The 27182-nt window shown below is 41.6% G+C and overlaps 1 protein-coding gene across 6 annotated transcripts in view; it reads right to left on the reverse strand.

Annotated features, from left to right (window-relative positions):
- arid1ab (AT-rich interactive domain 1Ab) overlaps window positions 1-22351 on the reverse strand; it is an 85526-nt gene extending 63175 nt beyond the window's left edge. For 3 of the 6 annotated variants that reach the window (XM_074614243.1, XM_074614245.1, XM_074614241.1), the window contains exon 1: window positions 4175-5601. In XM_074614243.1, coding sequence (XP_074470344.1) covers window positions 4175-5164 — 990 coding nt within the window. In that variant the 5' untranslated portion in view covers window positions 5165-5601. Of the gene's footprint in view, window positions 1-4174; window positions 5602-22156 lie in introns of those variants that run through there. The other 3 variants (XM_074614244.1, XM_074614242.1, XM_074614246.1) reach the window with 2 other exon arrangements.
- Window positions 22352-27182: the final 4831 nt, after the last annotated feature.

The raw sequence follows: 27182 nt of genomic DNA on the forward strand, positions 1-27182 counted from the left end.
AGTTTCATACGATGCCAGCATCTTCACTCTAGCTTTAAAACTGAACCCATTACAACTTAAAAATCACAAGTTAAGTTAAAGAAATTAGTGGCGTTAAAACAAATTTGTGTTAACTTTGACAACCCAAATAAAAATGTTTCTCAAAATGAAAAGTTTAAAATAAATCATTATAGAATATGCTTTTCACTAAATATGCAATGTCAATAAATAAGAATTTAACCCATGTGGTCGTCTCAATCGTCTCACTATGGCCTCAAAGAAGTGCATGATGGTTCATATTGACTGAAAAAAAAATCCACTCCACAGCATGAAAATACACGTTTAAAGCTTGACTGTAAAAAATGTGCCTGTCTTGATGGCCAAAAAAGGGCTACAACTGAGAAAAGCGCTCCATCTGCACCAACTAAGATGCTGTCAGCTTACCCTGTTTACCTAAATTAAAGCTGGGTCCGGACCCTGCTCTGCACACAGGAAGTGACAAACTGAAATGAAAAAGGGAAATCCAACTTTCCTCTAAACAGCGGTGAGCAACACTACAGAAAAAGACAGACTCATCAGCTTGAAATGTCTTATCCCTTTTGGTAACTTTGTATAAAGAATCACAGATAATCCTGCTTCAAGAGACTAGAGAATATCTGGACATTTGGGTTGAAACATTTAGCACCAACATTTAGAAAGATCTATGAATGCACTGTGCAGCTTTAAGTGCCCACGGTTTGCTTTGTTGTGATGCAGCAGAGTGGCAATCAACATGTGTGAATAGATCGCACCGTAAAGTTTACAGCAACATGTGGTGGCGTCACTTCTCTAGATCAACAGTTTGTCCTTGATGACCTCTTTATTGCTGGAATTAAAGTAGCAAAACACCGTGCATCTATCTTCTTGCAGGATTCAACCAATATATCGACACATACAGCAGCATGACCTTTGTCATGACAGTTTGATCATCTTTGATGAGTAGATGCCTCAAGCAAAGTTTACCAAAACTTCTCTATCTCATGCTTTCCATGTTTTACCAAAGAGCGTACAGTATATTGCCAAGAAGTGAAAGTCAATTGTGACATCAGCGCCCAGCAACAAAGCTACGTTTCTGCTATTTTGGACTGAAAGCAACCACCGGACGCCAGTAAAATGTTTGCCTAAAAAGTGCCATACAAAAGTAAAACAAAATCATTTCTATTCTCTTGTCATATTCTACTGAAATGGCCTGTGTTGAACAACAAAATATTATAAATATAATAAGCGTTTTCAGTCCAAAATGGCAGCAGCGGCTGTTGTCAAAGAAAAAAAGAAAAGAAAACACCAGAGTTTCGTCTCTTTGCTTCTATACTCGTCGGTTTTACTGTAAAGCACAATGAGTTTAACTGTGTATGAAATGTGCAATACAAATAAAATTGATTATCGATTAGTTCATTTAATCGACAGATCTGTAAAACTGAGTTTCTCCATAAAGAGTCACACAAAAGCACCAGAGACATTACCGTTGGAAGAAAATATCAATACACATCAGTATCGTGATATTATGTTTTGAGATACTGAATTGATTCTCCAAAACACTGTATTGATCTTTAATTAACCTCTTAGAAATCCGACAGCCCGTCGGTGAGCCCGGCCGCTATTCGATCTTTCGGAGGATGTAGCGGGCTCAGTTTTAAATATATGTCATGTCGTGCTAGCTTGTTGTGAAGGACGCCAAGTAACGCTCCAAAGTTACGCTAAATATTGGCGTGGAAAATTTTTTTTTTCCAAATGGGTCCCTTGACCTCTGACCTCAAGATATGTGAGTGAAAATGGGTTCTATGGGTACCCACGAGTCTCCCCTTAACAGACATGCCCACTTTATGATAATCACATGCAGTTTGGGGCCAAAACCATGCCATTTATTGCATGCATTACAAATGTGTTATTTTTGCCTACTCTAAAATGGTGTATTTCTGATGTGTTCTTTATACTGTACTGTTTTTCTAAACTAGATTTTAAAAATCTTTTAATATATCACCTTGCTTACAGTACTGCAAGATATTGAATCGTTACCCCTGTATCTTGATGCATATCGTGCTCACAAGTTTCAAGTTTCTTGAAAATAAGTCACTGATAATGTAAAAGCATAAAAAACGACTAATCGACTAAAGAAATCTCAGTCGACTAAAACCAAAACAACCGATTAGTGGACTAATCGACTAGGAGGAGGCAGCCCTAAAACATGCAATGCCCAAATGAGTTGAGAGAATGCATATGAAATATAGTATGTTATAAAGAGAAGTAAATATGGTTCTCAAAGTGAAATGGACAACACACATTTCTTTCCCAAAAGGAATCACATGCCCTATTTGTGACAATGCTCTCTACATCATCCTTCACATATCTAGATGACAAAAAATAGTAATTTACTGTAAAGGTAGTAGCTCTACACTCTCCACATATGACAGTTAATTCTAGAGTAACAACACAACACATGTGGCTGTTATCACTGGAGAGAGAGAGAAAGAGAGAGAGAGAGAGAGAGAGAGAGAGAGAGAGAGAGAGAGAGAGAGAGAGAGAGAGAGAGAGAGAGAGATGTGTGGGTAAGCTCTGTTGACATGGTTACACTCTGCCTGTGGAAGCAAATTAGGCGATTGTAACCTGCTGAAAAAAAGGCGCCGTGACACTCTGCTGACACCTTGGCTGCTTGTAAACACAACTGCAGCCAGTCCAACCCTCTCACGTGGCCCACAAGACAAGTCTCCTCAACTCCTGATCTGGAAACAGTGGAGAACACAGTTGTACAACGGGGCTACATGACCACACCTACTCTATCTGCTGTACCAGAGTCAGCCAACTTGAACGAGCCGTGCACACGGTGCACCCAACAGCAACCCAACAAAAAAAAAAACTTCAGGGAGCTGAGGTCAACAGCTAAAAAAAATGACAGTAATAGGGGATGTGATTCAGCACCAGAGAGAGCTGAAGGTTCAACTCAAAATAAATAATAACAATGGACTCCACATGAGTACAGTCATCATGCAAATTACTGCAGTGGGAGGAAGAAGTGAGCAAAAATGTGTTCTCAAAAAATGCTTAGATGCAACTAAGGAGTTAATATAGTGGAATTAATAGTGTGGTTTCTGGTGTTGATATGGGACATTTATATATATATATATATATATATATATACACAAAAAATATTATAAGGGCACACAAATGTTCAAAATTAATAAAAAAAAACACAGAGGGACTATGTTATCTTGATGTGGTGGAGGCACACATAACTGTGCAGAGAGGGGAGGCTGTTTGTCTGCAGCCTTTTCCATTAGATGCAATTATAAATGGCCGAGAGCAGAGCAGAGGGATGTGGGGAGCCAATCAGATCTCGGCTCGCATGTCAACCTAAGACCAACTGTCTCCTGGCTCTGACAGCAGGATTTTTACCTCCATAATTCAAATCCCAAAGCAAAGGCAATCTGCACTTTGCCAACTCTATAAACCAAGCAGCGGGGCCGTGTGTGTTTACAAGCCGGCACATGGAGCTGAGAGGACGGGGGGGGGAAACCGAGCCGAGCCGAACCGAGCCACACAATGAATGAAAACACCCTCGAGATGAATCAACCGATGTCACAATCACACTTTTGATCAGAGTAAACACTTTGCAACTGGACTGAGAAGCTCCACTTTTTAACCCCACAGAGGAGGGTCGTTTATGATTATGCAAATGATACTTAACGGCTGTCATTTGCATCTTGTTTATCACCTTGACAACCAACTTTGATAGCACCAGTGGGCACCTAAACAAGGAGCTTATTTAGCCTCTGATTTCTCACAGAAACAACAACAACAACCATGAAGACATGTCGTCTTATCTCCTCCCTGCACACACACTTTCTCCTCACTAAACTCCTAGCTCTACTTAGTCAAACTCTTGCCCTGTACCCAGCAGAGGGACACACACTCACCAATACACCCCACAACTCAGGAAGTAGTTTTTAACAGAGCAAGAGGCTTGTTTCTGTGTCTAAACACTGGTTGCAAGGAGGGAGGTATTGGGAGAAAGAAGAGAGACAGGCAGCCATTTTAGAGCTCTTGCTACATAGACAATGGCTGGTCCAATGCAATATGCAACTCTTAACAGGAGCTTCTCCTGCTCTACTATGGGACTTTAACTCAGTCAAAGTGTGTCTGTGCAGTCAGTGGAGTTTACCTGATTCCTGTTGGGAGGCTGTCCAGTGTTTCCCGGGCTCATGGGAGGCGGATGGTGGGTCCTTTGTTGCTGCCAACCCGGATGGACCCCACCATACTGACTGCTGCTGCCCATGTCTCCTGGCAACTTGCTGCTGGGCCCTTCCTGATTGTTATAGTCTCCTTGTTGTTGGGGGTAGTTCGGGTAGCTCCTGGCCGAGCTGGGGGATGTCAAAAGCTGATTTAAAGTTGGCGTAGACGTAGGCTGTTGGTTCCCCATGTTATACCTCTGATTATTGTACGAGGCAGCAGCAGCAGCCATGGCTGTGGTTCCTCCTGCTGGCTGTTGCTTGCCTGGCTGTCCCCCAGCCGCCGGAGGCTGCTGCTGCTGCTGCTGCTGCTGGTTGTTGTTACGCGGGCTATTCATGGCCCCGTATCCGCCTTGGCCCTGATAAGAAGTCCTGTTCTGGAAAGGGCTGTAGTTGTTGTAATGGTTCGGGTAGCCGTGTTCGTGTGAGTTAGCCGGGTACGGGTCCATCATGCCCGGCCCCGATGCAGCTGCTGCTGCCATGCCAGGGCTTTGTTGTCCGCCATGTTGATGAAAAGGGGCCCGGCTGTAGTGCTGGTTGTAGCCGTAAGGAGGTGGAGGAAAGGGGCCCGGGTGGTGGTGTCCCATCCCGGGATGGTTATTCCCCTCGGGCCCGCCGGAATCATTCTGGTTATTATTATTTACCCGGGGCAGATTCCCGTTGCCGTTCTTCATGTCCGGATCCCCTCCTCCTCCTCCTCCTCCTCCTCCTGCTCCTCCACCTCCACCAGTACCAGCATCGCTCCCGTCCTGCTGCTGCAGCTCCTTCTGCCCAGGAGATCCGCCGTCAGGTCCCGGTTCCTTATTTTCATGCTGTTTCTCTCCCGGTACCGACGGCTCCTCCTGTGGGTCCCGATCCGGCTTTTTGAGTTCGGATGGCGGGCTAGTGTTGAGAGTGTTGGCGCTGGCGACCTGAGCGGCCATGATAATAATATCCCTCTCCTCTCTCTCTCCTTCTCTCTCTCCTCCTCTCTCGGTCTCCTCTCTCAGCACGGCGACTCACTCACAGACTATACGAATAACCATTGAATATATAAATACGGTTATATTTATATAACAACGTACCCGTCGTCCCGGTTCATTCCCCCCCTCTTGTGTTGCCCCTCCTCCAGCCACCGGACCGACCCGGTATCCGGTAAAATCCACCGCGACTCCGGTTAAAGTTAAAACAGAGAGGGGAAAGTTTGTGGAAAGGATATATAAATACAGAGCCAGGGAGAATGGTTTTCACCGACACTAGTGAGTGACTCTGTGTGTGTGTATGTGTGTGTGTGTGTGTGTGTTGGAGGGGGGGGGGCTTCTGTTACAGAACGAGAGCGCGAGCTAGAAAATCAACCCAAACCAGCACGAGGCTCCGCGAGACACACAGCCATCTTACCGAGCTGGCGGGAGAGAACGAAAACCCGGAGCGGAGTCATGAAGAAACTGGATCCGGAATGGACTGATGCCCCCTATCTTAATAACAACATTGTTTATACCCCATAAAGAAGAGCCGTTATTATTGTTGTAGGTCTAATGCGCTTTAAACTGAGCTCATGCATAAAAATGTCGACGTGTTGGAAAAAGCCCTGTTTGTTAGCATAAAGTAGTGGTCATTCTGAGACTAATTAAGTGTTACATAGAGGGGGAAAAGCTGCTGCTAATGAAGATTCACAGTACAGCAATGGGCTGTCTGTAAGATTTAGATTTTATATATATATATATATATATACTAAAGAAAAATACATACATATATTTATATGTGTATATATTTTTTATAATATATATATTCTAAACAAAAAAAACAAATATATATATATATATATATATATACTAAATAGAAAATATAATTTTTCTAATAAATATTCTAAATAAAAAATACATGTATGTATATGTATATATGTGTGTATTTTCAAATATATATTTATATTCTAAATATATATTTAATAATAAATAAACATATAAAATGAAAAATATATATATACTAAAGAAAAAAATACACATATATTTATTTATTTATTTTCTAATATATATATATATATATACACTACACACTACACACTACTATATATACTACTAGACACTACTACACTAAAGAAAAATACATAGACATATATTTATATGTCTGTATTTTTTATAATATATATATTCTAAACCAAAAAAATACATATATATATTCTAAACCAAAGAAATACATATATATATATATATATATATACTAAATAAAAAATACACATATATGTATAATTTTTTTCTAATAAATATTCTAAATAAAAAATTAAAAATATGTATATTTGTATGGATATATGTGTATTTTCAAATATATATTTATATTCTAAATATATATTAAATAAATATATAAAATGAAAAATATGTATATACTAAAGAAAAAAATACACATATATTTAGTTTTATTTTTTTCTAAAATATGCTAATATATATATATACTAAATAAAAAAATAAAAAATACACATATGTATGTTTATATACACATATATGTATATATACACATACATATATGTGTATATATACATACATATATTCTAAATAAAAAAATAAAATATATATATTTTTTAACAACATGTATTTCATTTGGAGGACACATATATACATGGCTATTTCCTATTGTATAAACCTAGAATGTCCCGTAGCTAAATAGCTATGTATGTCTATAGAAGTAAACATAATTTCAGGGAGTCTTGCATATTCAACTTCAGCTCAAATATGCTTTAAAGAGCCACATGCTTTCATATACAAGGCTGCTATACACTGCTAAATACCACAGACTTTGTGTGTGTACAGTTTTATGGCATTAAACAATTAAAATGTCCCTTCCTTTACACTCTGCCTTGAAGTCAGACACAACTATTCAACCATTCTGATTACAAAAATTGCTTCATGCATGAGCTGTGTGTGTGTGTGTGTGTGTTCCTCTGTGTTGCATTCATCTGTGCACTTTGTCTTATTAGCTCGTTAAAGGAGGAGTGGAACAAAATAGGCTACAATGTCATCTTCTGTTAAGAGTGGGGCTAATGGGTGGAAGTGACTGCTTCCATGTGTCGACAACAAGCAAATGAGAGGAGCGCAGGAAAAGTAGAGGAAAGCATGAAATCACAACCTGTGCATGTCTGTGTGCAGTATGTGTGTGTGTGTGTGTGTGTGTGTGTGTGTAGAGAGAGAGAGAGAGAGAGAGAGAGAGAGAGGATAGAAAAGAAGAAGGATGGGGGATGGACTGAGCCAGTCACAGAGCAGGAAGTGAAGATACAAAAAGAGAAACAGTGGTGGAAAAGTGACAGTAGTGTATGGGGCCACTGAAATGCAACACATCATGTGTTATCTGTTAAAAGTGAAATCTCACGCCAACACACCAGAGCAAGAAGAGATTTTGGGAGAAAAGCATAAAGTCTCCCCTATACAATTAATAGGAGTAGACACCCTATGTCTCTCCACCACTCTCTCCCTCCCTCTCTCGCTCTCTCTCTCTCCCCACCCCCTTTCTTCGTGCTCTCTGCCTGCCTGCCTCGCGCTCTCCTAGCAGCAGCAGCAGCAGCAGCAGCAGCCTTCATGCTGCCTTCAAGTGCTGTCGGTATTTTCGGAATCACGCCCCTGAGTCAGAAACGAATGGCTCATACAGTGTAAAAACTAAAACACTAAATGTCAAAGGAAAGTGTGAAATTGTTTTACCACAGTCTATCTAAGTTGCAAGTGTGATATTTTAGAGTTGTTGCAGTGTGTGAAAGCTCTGTGATATAGGTTCAGGTTGCTTTATTTGTACCCATAGGTAAATTTGGTTTGCAGTAAAAAAAAATAAACATCGTGACACACATTTTAGAGACAGAGACAATAGACAAACATGATTAAAAAAAAAAAAAGCTCAAGGCTCCAGTGATCACAAAAAACACTAAAATACAATGAATAAATAAATAAACAAATAAATAAATATTGCTTCTATAGCATCTGTACAGTGTTGCTACAACTATATAACTATAACTATATACACCAAACACATGACTGACACCAGACACAGTGATGTAGGGTAAAACAGTAACCTCCACTAAATTCATAGACACATAATCTACTTCAGCAGCAAAGACAACAATGGAATAATTAAGATGATAAAGAATGTAGATTATAATATAAACATGTGTAATCATCCAGTCCATGTATATATTTCTTTGCACTATTTGTATTGTTTACAACTTCCAGAACACTTGACTTATATATAGACATTTTATTTTATTATTTTATTGTTTATTTGTGCTTTTTATACATATTTATATACTATTTATATATTCACCTATTTTGGCACTGCTGTATTCCTCACCTTTATCTGTCCAGCTTTGTTGTCATTGTTGCTAGCTGTCTATTCTGTGTAAGCACATTAAGAGAGCTGCATAAAACCAGAGTCAAATTCCTTGTATGTGTGTACCAGGCAACATAAATGTGGATTATTGTAGAATTTAGTACTGACATGTACAACACAAGATCATGTGAATATATAGGCTAAGGAAAATAAACAAGTATTTTCTGTGTTAATACATCAACAGCATATGCACCCAGTTCTTGACAAATGTGAGGACATGGAAATATATATTCTCATGTGTGCTATTTAGCTGCATGACCTGTAAAAACATTATTGTGTCAGCTTTTCTATGAAAATATATTAGACATATTTCCTGCTTTTAATTTTGTAAAGTAGCTCTGAGATACACAAAGAAAAATAAGCAACAAAGCTGAGAAAACAAACAGCATAAAGTGTATTTCTTTCCAACCAGAAAGCACTGAGAGTGCTGCGACATTGTGCGTTACCGAGCCTCGGTTGGAGCCCGTGAACGCAGCATCACCGCTTGCAAAAGCAGCAGAACTTTGCTATGTGAATGTGGGGGATGGGAAGCAGCAGCTCTCTGCTCTGCTCAGCCCTTTCTCTCTACAATGCGGGGCTTTCTGCTCACATATTGCTCACTCTGTACTCTGTGCGTGGAAAAGAGATCCTCTTTTACTTTAAGTTTCACTTTAGAAACCAACAAAAATATCCACATGTATTTTAAAGCTGGCAAAGGCAGCTTTTTGTATGTTTAATAAAGGAGAGTATGCAGGGTGGAGGGGGTCAGCTGAACTGCTGTCTGCTTATATAGGCTAAGGGAGGTGTGCGTGCGTGTGTGTGTGTGTGTGTGTGTGTGTGTGTGTGTGTGTGTGTGTTAGCAGAAAGCGCAGAGACTAGGCTGTAAGGGAGGAGGGGGTAGGGAGCTTCTTTTTCTTTTTAGCATAAACTTGCTGTTTATTATCAAGGGGTGCAGTCTCTCTTCTTCCCTCTTTCATATTTCTTTTAAAAAAGAGCTCTACAATCTGCTTTCTATGCTCTGTTTTTGCTCTGGTCTTATTTTAGACTTTGGGCTTCAAAAATGTGCTGTATTTTCAGCGCTCACCTTGAAAAATATTTATGTGTTGTTCAGCCGTCTGTGCAGCCGCAAAGTGACTTAAAAGCACCAAGATCATATGGTATGTTAAATCACGGTGGGGGAGCAACAACATGATGCTAAAGACCTCCTGTGCAGCAAAAGAGTGTCATGCATTTATTTATGTGTGATTCTTGTTTTACAAGGATATAGTGTTCTCTAAAACGTCCAGACAAGCTCGACAACAAGCACGAGGACCTCCTTAACACAGAATTAATAGGGACGCTTTGATTGTCGTAATTGATACGACTTGGAAAAGCAAAAGTCTTTTAATCTGAAATGCTGGAGCTGAATCAGAAAAAGGGCACCTACAGAAGTTTACGGTCGATATAGAGAGGCGAAGTCCCGCCCCTTCTGTCGGACCACCAAGGGACCTTATTTCGGAAAAAAAATAACGGTAGTCAGCGGCGAGAGACAACGAATCACACATATGATGTTTGTCAATTGAAAACATAATTTTGCAAGTCAATTTTGCTGTCCACATGCTCTCGCACAGTTGAAGCAGACCCACGAGCCAATTCCTCAACGTCAGTGCCTCTTTTCCAGCTAGCTTGGCTCCAATTTTCTCTTCAAAATGGACAAGCCCATACTGTCCATGTCTGTCCTAGCCACCTGCGAGTCCATATACACCGGTGCCTCTTTTTCTTTTTAGACGTTTCAGCAGACAGGATGGCATAGATGATCAAGGCAGCACGTTTCTGCCTTGTTAGTTAGCATCGTGACCCGTACAGACCTCTGCTAGAAAAACCTTTACCTGCCTCGGAGCTTTGAAACCAATCTTTATTGACAATTGTCAACAGCCAGAATCGCCCTCAGGTGCCAACGAGCCGTGTTTTTTTTCTATTTGACATGTACAGTGTGAGCACATAAATCGTGAGATTTGGCTTTACATAGCAAATGATCTACTTGTACAGTAGGAATTATACAACATTTCTAAAATCGTACAGTGTATGCCCAGCTTAAATGGTACTACGACAACTGAGATTTTCTTGACTTGCAAAATGATGTCAAACATCGTATGTGTGATTCATGGTGCAATTCAAACGGGATCAAAAAAGTATTTGTCTCTCGCCGTTGACTACTGTACATATTTTTTCCAAAATAAGGACCCATGGGGTCCACCAGACAGGGCGGGACTTTGCCTCTCTATTACAATTGTTGCTCATGTGTCGTCACTGTACTATAACTGTTACCACCCACCAGTCACCCGATGACTTGATGGAAAAAAAAGTGTTACCATGAAAACCTCTCACTGTAATTCTCTGTCATAATCCTGTCTGGCTCATGTAGCATAAGATTCACACTTCCCACATGGCCTCGTAGTATTGTGCCCCATGTCTGTCTTTTGTCTAACTGAGAATCATTCAAACAAAAGAAGATATTTTCAGATTTGTTGCACCAATGCAGCCTGGGTCACATTTGGCTCTTTGCTCTGACAGTTTATAGTGTGTGTTGAGGGAGAGGGAGGGGAGGGGGGGGGGATCATGTGACACCCCCCATCTGTCCCAGGATGATGATTTAAGAGTGTTTACATGTGCCCCACCGCCGCCTCCCTGCGAGAATGACCATGATGCATCACCTTCGGCCCGACGCCGGCCGCGGCTTCCCCCGGCTATCACCAAGGCAGCAGCTTGGACTTCATCCAGAAGAGCTTTTCTCTTGTAATCATTATTAAATATATGATATCAGGGGTTGATTAGAGGGAAGAAGAAAGAAATGGTGAAAAAAAAACTGCATTAAGAAGATGCAAAGAGTTAGAGGGAGTTCATTATTCATGTCATCAAATCTAGTTACGAATGCAAAACATAAATTTCAGTGGACAGGCGAGGGCCATAAATATTTCACTAACTTAACGAAGCCAAAAATATTCTATTTCTGTTAATTTATGTAAGCCTGATATTCTTAAATATGCATTTTTAATGTAGCAACTTTCTTCAATTAATCTGGGCTTTGAACAGTAAAAGTGTCACTCTTGTTGAGCGTGTTAACTGATGACTGATCATTCAGGACTTTTTTCTTTTATTTTAATCCCTTGGGGATCCAGTCTGGGAATGAAGCCATACAATCACCAAGACAACCCAATAATGTGGCATGGAATTTCCTAACAAGAGTGGAGTTCAGACACACACACACACACATGGATGATGGAAGCGTGGTACACACACCCACGTGTGCAATAGCCAGCTCATACCTGACAATAATGAGAATTTATGGCCGCAAAGAGTCGCGTCATTAACGCATACTTGCGCCAAAACATCAGTGGCAATCCCACAGTGACGTTGTCCTGGCACACACACACACACACACACACACACACACACACACACACACACAATCACAACAGTTGGGTCCCGTCCAGATGGTTGCCAGGCAGCAGTTCAACGCATAGTCTGGAGTGTGTAGAGGAAGGAAGTGCCACTTTGCGAAGTGCAATGGGCATCCGGCTCGTTCCCAGACGCCGTGTGTGTGCGTGTGTGTGTGTGTGTGTGTGTGTGTGTGTGTGTGTGTGTGAAACATGCCGTTTAAACTTACACCTGACAAACACACACCCACTACTTTGTAAACAGAGCAGGGATAAGGAATGTGCAATAAAAAGCCCCACATGGTTTCCTCCGGGGTTCCTCAATAAAATGTGGACAATCAGTTTCATATAAAAAAAAAACACAGTGAGGGCCGCGGTGTACGTTTAATCCAAACATACAGCGCTGATAGATGAGAGGATATTAAAAAGCACTTGTGGAATTATTCCGCTGCCTTATAAGGTCACATTTCAGATTAATCTTTCAGCCATTGTTCTTACCTGATTTGATCAAATGGGATCAAACTTTTTAAGAGCCACAGCTCACCCTGCACTGCTTAGCAGACATTCAATCAGTTGCTCCTCTCTCCTTGTATTATTCTCTCTCTGGCAGAGAAATCCTCTCTGCTCCTTAGGTGAAAATACACTGGGGGACCCCGATGCCCCCAAAACAGGCTTTCAAATCAAAGCTGATAGGACATATTCAGGTTACACTGGAGCACTTTCATCTACCTTTTTTGTGTGTGTGTGTAGGGTGATAATTTACAAGCGGTCCATTTTTTTGAAAATCTCTGAAAGTCCACACAGGCACCGGCGCTGAATGTCTAAACACTATTTTTCTCCCCGTGTGTTCAAGTGAAGTGAATATCGGACCCCCCCCCCCTGATCTCAACAAAGCCAGGCAAGGTTAAGAGCAGTCAAAATGACGGTGTCCACCATGCAAGGACAGAGAAGACTCTCTTTTCAGTGAGGATGAAAAGAAACCGTGAGGGGGAATCATTTCTGTAGTAAGGGAACTCATCACTGCGAGCATACTGGGAACTGCTCCATTGTGGGTCACAGAGCCCAGTATGTGAGCTCCTCCTCGACGGACAAACAGTCCCATCCCTGCAAATCACACAGAGCATCTTGTCAGCGTTTCAGCTGCGAGGTAGGGGCCAAAATAAAGAGGAGAGAAAGACCGCTCGGTGGTCTTACAGTGGAAAACATAACCAGGGCCCCTCAAAAATCAAATGTTGTCTTCAGCTTCACAAATAGAAATCTTAGATGTGTGTGCTACACATCTTTAAGTATATTCTTATCATTCCTGTACAAGTCTTTCGGGCCAGTCACACCAGGGAAGTCTTGCGTACATCTTTGCAAAACAGGTGGTGCTAGCTGGCAAGCTAACGGCTATAACGCTAGCAAGCTGGGTACATGCTAGCACGAGTCAGTCACCACAGCCATACCTCTTCCTCTTTGTGCCCCCTGCTGTTTTGTATTCTGGATTGTATATCATTTCATTCAATAAAGAGATATTGAGGATGGGGAAAAAGCTCTTTGAGATAGCTAGCTTGCTAACTGTCAGCTAGCTAGCTCGGATGCTAGTGAGACAGTTCACATACTACGCACTACGTACCCAATATGCGTACTATCGTTCAACATACTTTTGTGTGAATAAACAGTAGTATGCATCTTTTTGGACGCACTGAGCGGTAATTTATGTCGTCATTTCCTGAGAGCCTCCTTGCCGGTTGAAGACGTGTAACCATAGTAACCCGACCTCGTGACCAAAACAACGATTTGTGAGAATCAAAGTCTGAATTAATTGGAAATATGTTACGCCTACTAAAGTGAAATCTTATAATCAAATAGAAGCGTTATTGATGTTACCTCAACATCCGTTATGAATGTTCTCATCACTACCGCATTGCATTATGGGTTAGCGTTGTATACTGCAATATTTCACCGGAAATAGTATGCAATTCACGTACTATTGTTTTCGTTCTATATAAGGTTTCAGACATACTAAAAAATCTCACATACTGTTTTAGCGTACTAAATAGCACGCTAGTGTTGAATTTCAGACGCAACCAAGTAAGTTTAGAATTTAATTGATTTTAAAATGTTATTTTATCCTTATCTTTTTGAAAAATGGCCCTTTTCCAAAGTTTGTTATCATTTCAACTACCCTTTCTCAATATTTATTTCATGATGCCACTTTTCATTACAAAGTCTTTGTCTGTCAATCAAGACATCTCAGAACTGGCTGCGATATTACGAATCCTACTATAGCGAAGGCATGACCCGCCTTACTCTGCCTCTGATTGGCTTACCATGATATTCTTACCCTAACCCTGACCAATCTCACTCCTCATGCCTAAACCTAACCAATCCAACCAACAAAGGCAGCGAATACTAGCCAATCAGAGGCAGAGTAGGGCGGGCCATGCCTTCGCTATAGCGGGATTGGTAATTTAGCTAACTGGCCCTGCCCGTGTTTGTCTTGATTGACAAAAACTTCTAGATAATTACACTAAATACAATAAAACATCAGGAAAATTAGGAATGTAAAATAAAAGCATTGGAAAAAGGACATTGGTGGAATGTATTCTTTTTTTTAAATATATTGGATTATTTTCAAAACTTGGTGGTGGTTATATTATATTTTATCAGTATTTATTCAAGTGATTATTCATTTTACGTTCAACACTTTACATCTCTATAAACTTTGTCTAGTGTTCACAAACAATGCAAATGAGAAGCATTTTACAGCTTTGAAATGCTTAAAAAAATAACTTTTTTTGGCTGCACATCACTAGTCATTAGAGAATACATTCATAGTTTTCAGAAGGTGAAAATAAAAGACAACGCTGTATTTTGATGTTTGTGGTTCTGCCCTCCGCGTGTTGATGATAAATTGGGCCTTTAGATTCTGCTCATGCTTTACATTCAAGATAGAAAGATAGACTAGGCTATGAATATTTAAAACCATAATTGAGCCAAATATGCGTGTTTGAATTAGTGATTCAGAAGCCATATAGTTTGCAATCAATGGCGGCAGTCAGGGGACCGGCGTTTGTTTTGAGGTGAAATAGCTAACTGTAATGCAGACATGATGAACAGCAGAGTGGGCTGGCAGAGAGATGGACAAAATTGACATGTTGAAGACGGAGTGATTAAGTTACCTGTTACAGAACAGCCCCTGAGCATATATCAATATGAACTGTGGCAGGCTGAGAAGATGAATTGGACGCGAATGAATGAATGTGAAAAAAAAGAATAGCAAGCAGCTGCACTTATCCGGCAAGGAAAATAGAGTAGAAACCAAAGGAGCATTTTATGGAGAAACCATTTTCACTGTGTAATATCAGTATGTTGATACAGGACATTATATAGAAAAACGGCTGGTGTAATTCTCTCCCTGGGCCCCTGTGATGCTCAAGAGACCAATCTCCTCATATATTGAAATTGGATGTACTATTTCAGCTGTTACCATCTGAATCATTTTCTTGTCCCACTCTTTTAGCCTATTGTTTACAGATGCGCCTTTTGTTGTGCCTGAACTCTTCCCTCTTATGGAGGCTGATGTTTGTACTGTTTCAAGCATGAGTGCCTTAACTTACAAAAGGGCAACGATGAAGAGAAATAGGAATACATTAGCATGGCAGTTTGATGTGAGATAGGTGGTGGAGTTGATGTTGAAACAGCAAGAGAGTTCTGTTTGAGGGAGGATAAACTTATAAATCAATCTGTGCAAGGTGACAGCATCAGGGAATAACGGCTTTGATTGGATGGCAGTTATACGGGCAGACAGGGGCTGCAGTCAAATAGTCTTTTTTTGCTTAGGAAGGTTCCTAACTGAGTGAAATGACCCAGAAGTTTTAAGTGGCAGCCATGATAAGAGCTGGCCGAATTCTCTACTAAGGAAAGGTGCTTCAATGCTTCCTTTCTTATCTTTTTTAGCATAGGATACAGTCATGGATGTATAAAGAGAACTGGATACAGCGTTGTAGGTGGGCTCCCATTCATTCCTATGAAAGTTTCTCAGTAGTGCATGAAGCCAAAATGGCTCGACTGTTGAGCGATAAAGTACCCGGATCTTCCGGCAAGCTTCTACATCCATTGGGCCCATAGAGCAGGCGCAGTAGCGTTTCCTTTAACTCTGCCTCCCAGCCCTCGCTCCAGCTGCAGTCTGGGTCTCATTCACATGACCGGCTGCACGAAAATAACTCTGGATTCGGCTATTAATGCATTTTACAACTTAGGACTTAATGATTTAAATAAGGGCTTATTTACAAACGTCTCTTTCCCAATGTAAGTCTATGGGGAAAAGTATTTTTGGGCCCAATGTCATCACGCAACGGACACAGAAATTGTGATTCCACCGTTTGGGGCTTCCTGAGGGCTTGGGTACACTGGACCATCCTTTACAAAAGGAAAGGAGATAATACGACGCACCATTCGGCCGTTAATAACATCCACCATCGCTGTTTAATTGTACGCTATATAGATAAATTGAAAACATCCTTCTTAGGAGGTGTGATTCTGCTTTGGACAGGAATACTTACTTGAATTGTACAGCATTGAGTTTGCCACTCCAACCTACTCATTTTCTATGTGTTATGAATAAAGTTGCTAAAAAAAATATGTATAATAAGACCTGGATGCGGTGCTCAGCCTTGCTTCCAATTTTTTCCAGGAGCCCCACTTTTTTATTCCCCACAGACCACCATTGTAAAAGAGACGTCTATAAAACTGTTGACAGGATACCTTGAACTGCAAACAAGGTCAAATATGTCTCTTTCTATTATGATTTTTTTTTCCATGGACGTTTTATATTTGTAAAACTTTCCTCGAGCCGAGAAAATCTGTGACGTCATCACAATGTGAGTCTATGGGCCAGTGGGAGAAACACTGCTGCGCATATTCAGTAGGCCGCATACCCTGGAGGTAAAACCCGGAAGCTAGAAAACTTTTTTGGCGTTTGCACCAGGCGATTTCTCATTGGAATGAAGGTGCCATCTTGGGGCACATTAGCACATAATACATTGATGCTGCAGTTATATTACATGCATCATATACATACAGGTACATACATGAAATTTGACCTCTGTATTTAACCCATCCAAAGCATTTTTAGGAGCAGTGAGCTGCTGTGAAGCACCCAGGGAGCAACTTGGGGTTCAGTGTCTTGCTCAAAGACACTTTGATATTCGGACAGTGGGATCCTGGGATCGAACCGCCAACCTTGGTTAGAGAACGACCCCCTCCACCCACTGATCTACAGCCACCTCTTTCCTTGACCTCATGACGTTTTCCATCGAGGTCAAGGAAAAGTGGTTAGGGAAAGACATTAAGATGTATTTTATTTTTACTAGCTGCAGCAAGGGCCTCTAATTGAAGGCACCTATATGGCCATGATAACAACCCAAGGGTCCCTCCATTGTGATGGGGGGCCACACTTCAGGAATGACCTTTTGCATCTATGCTAGGACAGCAGGTGAAGGGGGGATGAAGGGGGTCCAGCACCACCCACCAGTCAACTGTGAAAACAACTTTATCTTGACTCTGCGGGGAGGCTGCCAGATAGGGGACTACAAGGCTGTTTCAGGGCAGAAACTATTGTTTGGGGCTGATTATTGGCCTGAGGGCAAGGTTGAAGATAGGGGTGGCTCTGGCTCGGGTGACTGGGATTTCAAACCTTTGCATTGAAATGCTGATGAAAGAGAGGACATTCAGCTGTAATTGCTCTTTTGCTGCGATTCTGGGTGACACACCTCCGAGCTGAATACCAAGAAAACAAACCATGAACGCTGATGTGCTGCAGCTGCCACCGTCTTTTTCTCCTCGCACGGGGAGGCAGGAGGACGCCGAGATTAACAAACAAAATCTACTATAATGTGTGACAATAAAGCAAAACGAGGCTGTGCATATGACTTTCCAGTTTTTCTCCATCTGTTGCCAGTCGAGTTGATAAAACATAATCCACGGTTTCCTCTGAATATGATATGAGAGCTTACAATTTGGAACGCATCATTTGGATCGTTTAGGATTTGGATCAGGTTCACATTTGAAGAGGGTGTTTGAACCAGAACCTTAAGAGACACTGCTGGGCACAGCTCTTGCCAAATAGGGCATTTATAAAAGGTTGGCACAGGCCCTACAGAGTGAAGGCTGGCAAAGGCATGATGCCCACATCATAGTGCCAACCAAGGGTTTTGTTTGGCATGTGTCTCTGTAGTATGGCTTGTCTCCTCCAGACAACTGGCCCAAACACAACTTAGCATTAGGTTACAGAAGCATTACAAACTGAAAGTGATTCATTAAAAAGCTCTCAGTCTCCGCGAGAGATGAGAAGCGCAAGAATGAGAATCAATTAAAAACATACTGAAAAGGTGTAAAACATCGTGGACGTATTCCATAAATATGTTGTAGCCCCCATTTATCCTCAGCTGCCTGTATGAACTGGATTTTGATAAGAAAAAGCCTGAAAGTCCTGTGTTTGTTGAACCTTCCCACCATAAGCGGTCTTTCTCTTTCTCTTTTTAATCTACGTCACTAGCTCTGACCGTTGCATTTACGCGGTCAGTACAGGTACAGACTACATGGCGTACAAATGACATGCCAAAAGCAAGAAAGGCATTCTTATTGCACGCTAAATGCCTTGTGTATTATCGCGACATTCATACGCTTTTTCCTGCGAATGGGCTGATTAAAGGAGCATTGTGTAGGATCTGGTGGTATCTAGCGTTGAGTTGCAGATTGCAATCAACTGAAGCCTCTCCCGTGTGTCAAGCGTGTAGGAGAGGTTACGGTGGCCCAACCCGGTCTCACAGGAAGGCGTATAAATACCACTACATTACACGGACATTCATGAGAATGAGTGTCATGAGTACGCATTTTGCTGTGTCATTTGTACGCCAACCTTTTTAGGTTTAGGTAAGAAAACCCCTTAGTTAGGATAACGTCATGGTTGGGCTTAAAATAAGTAAGTAAACTAAGTAAAACACGTACAGAAACAACTACGGAAAACACGCCACAAACGTCAACAAGTGACGTTATCGACTCCACCACAAGCAGGAAAAGTTAACCGTTTGGTTTGTCCGTTCTGGGCTACTGTAGAAAACATGGTGCTGCAACATGGTGGACTCTGTGAAGAGGACCCGCTCCCTATTGTAGATATAAACGTCTCCTTCTGCTAACGAAAAACGCAACGATTCTTATTTTCAGGTGATTATACACTAAAGAAAACGTACTTAGAATGATATTCCTTTAATTGTTACACACTGGTCCTTGAAATGCACAACATCTCCTCAATTATTAACCCAGTGTGACAGTGTCTTTACCATGAACCTTCTCACCGAGAGATTTGGCTGAATGCCTCTCCAACAGATTTTCATATCCCTCGTTTGATAGCAGCAGGCGCCACATACGCAATCCTCACTGAGGCTGTTACAATAAAAGGGGCTCTAGGAACACAGTCAGGGACAACAGCAATGTTTAATTTCAGGCACCGAGGAGAGCAATTTCTGTCCTGCAACTGTACAAATCAAGGAAAGAAGGGCAAAATATAGCTAAAGTAATTTATTCTGCCTCATTTTAACCTGCCAGAGAGGCCTATTTTAAGAGAAAATAAAAAAAGGAGGGAGGAGGTACTGAAAACAATGCATTTTAAAAGAGGCTCTTCCCCCAGTGTGCCTTTATCTGTCAGTCAAACCCGGCAACGTAAACACACATTAAGGGGGGAGACGGAGGGGTTTCCATAGCCACAGCTTTAAATGGCACTGTTACACAGTAACCCCCCCCCCCCTCTTTTAGCAATGCTGTTTATTTGCTGTTGTGTTGGAGGAATTCAGGTTGTGCAGAAAGCGCTGATAGTGAGGCTTGCGCTGTTTCCACTGCTGCAAGAGAAAGAGAGACAGGGCCCAGCAGACTGAGAGAAAAAACATACAAGGCCGGTTATGCAGAAACACAGATTTAATGTAAGGCTTGGCTCTCTGTTATAAGCGGCGGAGAGAGGAAAAAGCTGGTCTGGAGTGACAGGAAGAGGAGGTAGATAGAGGAGGAGGAGGAAGCATTAAGCGGCCTAAAAAGAGACGCCTGTCAACCCGCAGATGGAGCACTCAGAGGAGCTTTTGAAGAGACTCAGTCCAGCAGAAATCACCGGCCCCCCCGTCGAGCGGACCCTCTCTCTGGGAAAACGGTACCCCTACTGAAGCAGCCCCCTCTTTGGATAAACAGCGCTATAATGCACTGAATTAACAACACGAGCCCTGGGGAAATCAGGTCTCTCTCTACAATAAATTGGCAACCCCCTCCCACCCTTACACCCCCCACCCACTATCCATGATTTTTATGGTTTCAAGCTCAATAAGGCATTTATTATGAAATCATGTTTACTGGAATCACGTGCATGTCCTTGTCTTGGCTGTATAACTGTTGGGTGGTGATTTCAAATGTGCCTTTTTTCCCCCCTTTTGGGTGAATTCATTACATTACATTACATGATATTTCATAAGCAGTTATTGATTGTAGCTGTGGGCTACAGAAAACTCCGCACAGCCTTTGGTTTCTGAATCAGTGCAGAGGAATGCTTCGAAATCCATGTAAAAATAGCATTGCGGTTAATGCCATTTGTTCAAATATTTCACTTCTAGTGTGCTCAGTTCATCAGCCGCCTATGCAGCTCCCTTGGAGGTCTTTGCTTAGGCAATACATAAAACATCAAGAGAGAAACACTGTTCACCAACACAATGTGCTATGTGAAAAGGGGATATGATTCTCGCCGAGCCACATTAAAGCGCTCTCCAAAAACCTCTGATTCTGTTTGCTCTGTCGTCTCTGCTGGAGACCAGGTAGGAACCCTTTAACTGTGGCTTCTCACCCGCCGCTTAATCTTAGCCACAATCACATTCAGTGACAGGCGCACAAAGCCGTCCGGTGAGCCCAACAAGGCTCTGCTATTATGTAACCACTGACAGCTGGGCTTTCAAGGGATGGGTGTACCCCCCATCCGCGTGGCAGCACTTTGTGTCAACCAGACGTGACAGTCAAGAAAAGGGCCTGGGTAGAGAAAGGGTATTATCAGGCCAGGCGGAGGCATACAGTCCCAATAATAAACGCACTGAGTGATGGAGTCCAAATCAAAACAGCAGCGCAGCCACGACACTAACTCCAGATCCTTTATCAAATGTCGCGTAACATGCTGTAACTGTGTGAGACTCGATAACAAGTGCTGGCCCATCAACGCGATCTAGAGAAACAAAAATACATACATTTTCTTGGCTATGCCATCGCATTCATCCCAAGGGTGACATAAATTATGACTCTCTATGATGCAGAAAATGGATGAGAGGATTTTATCTCTTTTAAGTGCACCCAAATATGTTCTTGGTTGCATTTCAACACCTCGACGCAGATCCATGTGTCTTAAAAAAAAGGCCCATGTGCATATATGTTTGAAGTCTCCTCGCTCCAAAGGGGGTGATTTCTCCCCATGGTTTTTCTTAATGTGTCATGTCTTTGAAAGAGGTGGCACATGACACTGAACACAGAGGCACCCCGAATGTTTGATTAAACTGTGCATCGCCTCCCTTTAGGCCGACATCTCCGACAGGCCTTTGATGCTCCGAAAAACACAGTGGAGCCAAAGGACCCAGAATAGCAGGGGGATAATCGACAGACGGTGTGTTGATTTTGCCACCCTTTCCAAATAATTCCCTGTTGTTCCAGAGAAGAATCGCTGTCAGTGGCGGCATTCCAGGGCAGGCAGACTGGAGAGATTGTACAGGACGAGGGCCGCCGTCTAGATACGGTAGATCTAAACATGTCTGTGGTCACGCAGACCTGGCCTTCAACGCGCTCTTTAGCCAAACTGGCTCTGGTTTTGTTACATGGCTGCCCGAGCAGCTCGGCATGCATATAAACTTGCATGCAAAATGAAAGACTTACACTTCTGTTTGTCCATAAAAATCCTTGATATGAAAGAAGCACAATGGAGCAAAAACGAATATAATTCAAATGAAGGCCAAAGGTGGATATTGAAACACACAAATTACAGTAACAAAAGGGGGAAGACAAAGTAAAAAAAAAAAGACATTCAAATACAATATAAGTTGTCAGAAATGGAATATGATATTAATAAGTATGTTTTCTTTAGTGTATATCACTTGAAAATAAGAATCGTTGTGTTTTCGTTACCTTAGAATGAGCCATTTATAGCGAGCGAGTCCTCTTCACGGAGTCCGACATGTTGCACCGCCATGTTACGAACTCTGTTAACTTGTCCTGCTTGGGCCAAAGTCGATAACGTTACTTGCTCCCGTCGCCGCTGCCCTCTATCTCTCTTGCTTCACCACTCACTTCCCACGTGCACACACACTTTACGCACTGGCTCTGCTCCAAATGGCTCGAGAGAGAGCCATTCACGTTTTCAGGTCACTGTAGCTCTTCAACACGCTTGGCACATGAGAGAGGCTTCAGTCAGTTTCAATCTCCTCACCTTCACCACTAGACAGTGCCAGATCCTACACACTGGACCTTTAACAGAAATAAAATAGGGTATTTTATCAGTAGGAATATAACTACATATCATATGTCAAGGACCATACCAATGTTTTTTGAAAAGTCTTCACCCATTTATTGTAAAGAAAATTAAGTGCACTTTAAATTCAGTCTTTTTTCAATGCAGTTTGGTATATGGAACAAAGCGCCACATGAATTTAGAGAAATGCATGTAGGCTATCTTTATTATGATCAGCTAACATATCTGTTGTTTGGACTATTTCACTTCGTCATATGTGTTTATAGCAAAACAACCAACTTTTCCACCACATTACAGCATGTCTACCCTGGTGCAGAGGCTTCAGAGGTGTATTTAATGGTTAATTCACACTCATTTTTATTTGTGTGGGACATTTTGAGGACTGGAAACTGACCTTCAAGGCTATTCTTGACACAGGGATGTCCAGCACCAGTAAAACCAGTTCCTCTCTCTCTGTGTTAGCTGGTGTCTGGACTCTTACAGTTGAGCCAGAGATTGTCAAGTCTAGATAGAGGTCATAGTACAGCAACCGCTCCCTCCACTACACAGGCACTTCATTAGCACAAACAGAGGCTAAAAACTGTACAATTGTACTGAAATATGAGCTATTTTAGAGTCATAAGTTGGCATAACATATTTATCAAGCGGAGTAAATCACTATTACACTTTCCTCTCTTATTTTTCCACTTTTAAAACGCATTTTTGCTTCAGATTAACATCAAACTCCAGTCCGGGTTTTCCAGGAAGCCGGAGCCTCAATTTACTGTGTGTGCTTTCAGCGCCGCAGCACTCACTGGCAACCTTAAGGATCCCTCCGCGGCTTCACTTTGTGTGTGCGTGTATGTGAGTCTTGTTTTACAGCATAAAAAAAACGACACGTAACGCAACACGTAACGTCACGAAAAAATAAACCGTAATAGTTAATTTTGACTGTCCTTTCGCGGGTTTGTTATTATAACGCGTTTCAACGTCAGGAGGTGAGGTTTTGGGAACTTGCTGCACTATTTCGCCCCAGCTGTCCTGTCTTTCTAACGCATACAATACATTCCTGTGTTGCTCCGCGCGGTGACAAGGCCCCTGCCTGCCTGCTGTTCCTGTAAACTCCCGCCTTGACTCAATGAGAGAGAGAGGTAGAGAGACACAGAGGCAGAGTGGAGAGAGAGAGAGAGTGGAAAAGCCCTATAAAACAAGCAGGCCCACAAACACACAGCACCCACACTGGAGTTCATATTCCATTTCAGAGCAAGTTTGCTGGACATAATGAACACAGTAATCACATAATAAAATAATGACTCACACATATCGGAGTGGAGGAATATCAATTTACTCAACAAAACTGCCTGCATTACAAATTATTCAGCACTGATTGTCCACTACATTAACCGACTGAGTCCACTGCACATTGAAGCATAAATATTAACAGGGATATGCAACTTTTCATAGCGTATAAGGATAAGATATATTGTAATATAGTGGAAATCGAATAGAATATAATTTTAATTCCCATTTTCGTGTCCTTCAACTGACATTTAAACCTAAACTGTAGCTATTTGGTGTTTAAATCCTTTAATTTCTGATTATTTTTGATTAATATAGCAGGTAAGCTATCTAAAATAAGGCTCTCCAATAAAAAGGCACTCCATAATATTCCTGTAGGGCCTTTAAAGTATATCTGTGACACTCAAATGTGTTTCATATTTTATCACCTATACACTGTAAAAAAAAAGAAGTGTAAAAATAGGAAAATTTTCCCGCAAATGTCTGTTGAAAAATGGAAAAGCACTGTTAGAAAAAGAACATAAATAAAGTGTAAAAAAACCCAACAGTTATTATCTTCACCATAATGAGCCTTTATTACAGTGATTTTACAAGAAATATTTTACTTTTAACAGATATTAACAAAAATATGCAACTTTTCATAGCCATATATGGATAATATATAATGTAATATAGTGGAAATTTTATTTTAATTCCCATTTTCATGTCCTTCAACTGATATTTAAACCTAAACTGGTGCTATTTGGTGTTTAAATCCTTTAATTTCTGATTATTTTTGGTGAATATAGTATCTAAAATAAGGCTCTCCAATAAAAAGACACTCCATTATATTCCTGTAGGGCCTTTAAAGTACATCTGTGCCACTCAAATGTGTCTCATATTTTATCACCTATGTCACTAAAATATTCCCATAACGTGGGGTTTACAACGACTTTTGCTACACTCCGGATTTGTTATAGCTTTTTTGTTTTTTTTCTGAGCAGCTCCTTATCGGCTTTCGCATCTTAACCCTCAATTAATTTGTGCCCAGGTTGTGAGTGGCGTGATGCGGTCGTATGAAGATGACCGATATGCTTTTGCAGTCAGATTGCGTGCAAAACCAGATTCCACTGCCCCTAAGTGACAGTTTATGGTCTTTGATTTGGTTTGGCTGGAGATTGCCAGGCAACAAAACTACCCTGAATCCTGAATGAAACAGCCATCTGTTCCATAGCCCGGTAAAACTGAATTAATTTGACACAGGGGCTAATCCTGGAATTCAGCTGTAGATTGATTTTTTAGACCAGATGACTAAAAACAAGTAGGTTACATCAGTGAGACTTTATATGAATTCATGGTCACATCTTCACATATGTTGCATAAAAACACACACTTCGACAAAAGGGGGATGCATGAAACTTTGAGATGATGGATGAAAAACAAAGGAGAAGCTATTGTTTGTGCTGCAAAGCAGGTCATAGCATACTAATCCCCTTGTCTGGGCTGAATGCTGGCCATTCCTTGCTCTTCATTTAAACATGCAGACCCAGAAGACTCTATAAAACTGAGATGGATTGCAACACACTCAAAGGAATTCGACTAATTAGAGCTCTCGTAGCTCCAAGTTGATTCAGGTGAGTGGGCTTCAGTCAGCTCCTGTCTACTAGCCCAGTCGCACAGCAGTTCGTGAAATAGTCACGAAATTTAATGTATTCAATCGTGTATACATATTTTTTTTCGTGATTTTTTTCAGCATGAAATCAATTCGTATGTAATCCACATAATAATTCCGTAATAGTGAACTAGGAATAATATAGAGTTGCAAACATCGCGCAGGAAGGAGGTCGAGTTGGATTGGTGGGTCAAATAACAATAGACATTCGCCCAGGTGACCGGCGTTCGTGTCTCACGTGAAACCAGAAGTCACGTTGATTTATTTTTTCCGTAACTTTTGTATTAAAGCTACGGCACTTCCGATGTTATTTCAACCCAAACCGCGATCTTTTCCTTGGAGTTTTTGTCACGTAAAGTCCGTACTTAGGTTACGCCACTTCCAATGTTATTTTAACCCAAACCATTTTTTCCTAAACTAACTAAGCAGTTTTGTTGCCTAAGCCTAACCAAGTAAATTTTTTACCAAGTTGATCTTTTCCTAAACCCTTGAACTAACTTAAACTAAGTACTTTTTGTCATGTAACTTTCCGTACTTAAGTTACAGCACTTCCGGTGTTATTTTAACTCAAACCGCCATCTTTTCCTAAACCTAACTAAGTAGTTTTTGTGCCTAAGCCTAACTAAGTAGTTTTTATGCCTAAGCCTAACAGTGTTGATTTATTCTTAAACCTAACTAAGAAGTTTTGTTGCCTAAACCTAACCAAGTGAATCTTTTCCTAAACCTAACTAATTAGTTTCTTGCCTAAGCCAAGTCGATCTTTTCCTAAACCTAACTAAGAAGTTTCATTTTGAAAAGACTGGAGCGGAAATTGACACGTGCATCACGTTTTGCTGGACATTCGTAGTAAGAAATCCGAAAAAAATACGTTGTTGAGTGTCGTGAAAAAAAAGGAAATTCGTGTCTATGTACACAAATCAAATAGATTACATTTCGTGAGTATTTCACGACCTGCCGTGAGACTGTGTCGCAGCCTGTGTCTACATGTCAGTGACCTTCCCCCCCCTCAGATTACCCTACTGCCCTTGACCCCGCGGCACACTGAGGGCAAGGCCCTTTGGCTCGGACAACAGCCTCTCCTTCCCAGCTTTATCCGTCCCGCTTCATGCCTGTTAAACCTATACGGATTGTTTTACCCTCCGATCCACGGGGCCCACACAATGCCCATTGAGAAGGAGAGGTCAGAGGCTTGCCACTGCGACCCGAACGCGGGGGGCTTTTGTATGGAGCCGTGCTTGTATCCCATTCTCCACCCCGGCTCAAATCATGTAGCCGAGCACAAGACACACTTCTGGGCTCACACTAAATCAGCTTCATAAAAGGGCGCAGCGACAATGGAAACAGATCTGGCCGCTGTTGTTTCCCTTCCCACACAGTTGTAGGGTTAACTTGGAAGGATCACACTTTTTTTCCCTCCCCTCTCCATGATATTAAACCCATGCTGAGGGAGCAGGGCTGACACTGACAAATCTACCAATACTGCCACGGTGTCAGACACACTTCCAGGCTATCTCTCTGTCACAGCTGGTGAAAGTGTCTGATAACCTACATGCTCCCTTTCGTCTCAGATGTTGTTTATAGTGCTCACGCAGGTCAGAAGGTGCCGCGGCGGCAGACAACACTGCCTGCTGGTTATGACACCTTTGGTTTACCTGCAAAATTAATAACTTAGGTTAGACGGTGTCTTTCTCTCGGAGTGGAGACTGAGAGCTGTTGTATTCAAATGGGAAAACCAGCAAAGATACGTTTGATTT

The sequence above is a fragment of the Sebastes fasciatus genome, chromosome 17 (assembly GCF_043250625.1).
Source record: "Sebastes fasciatus isolate fSebFas1 chromosome 17, fSebFas1.pri, whole genome shotgun sequence".
Classification (NCBI taxonomy): domain Eukaryota; kingdom Metazoa; phylum Chordata; class Actinopteri; order Perciformes; family Sebastidae; genus Sebastes; species Sebastes fasciatus.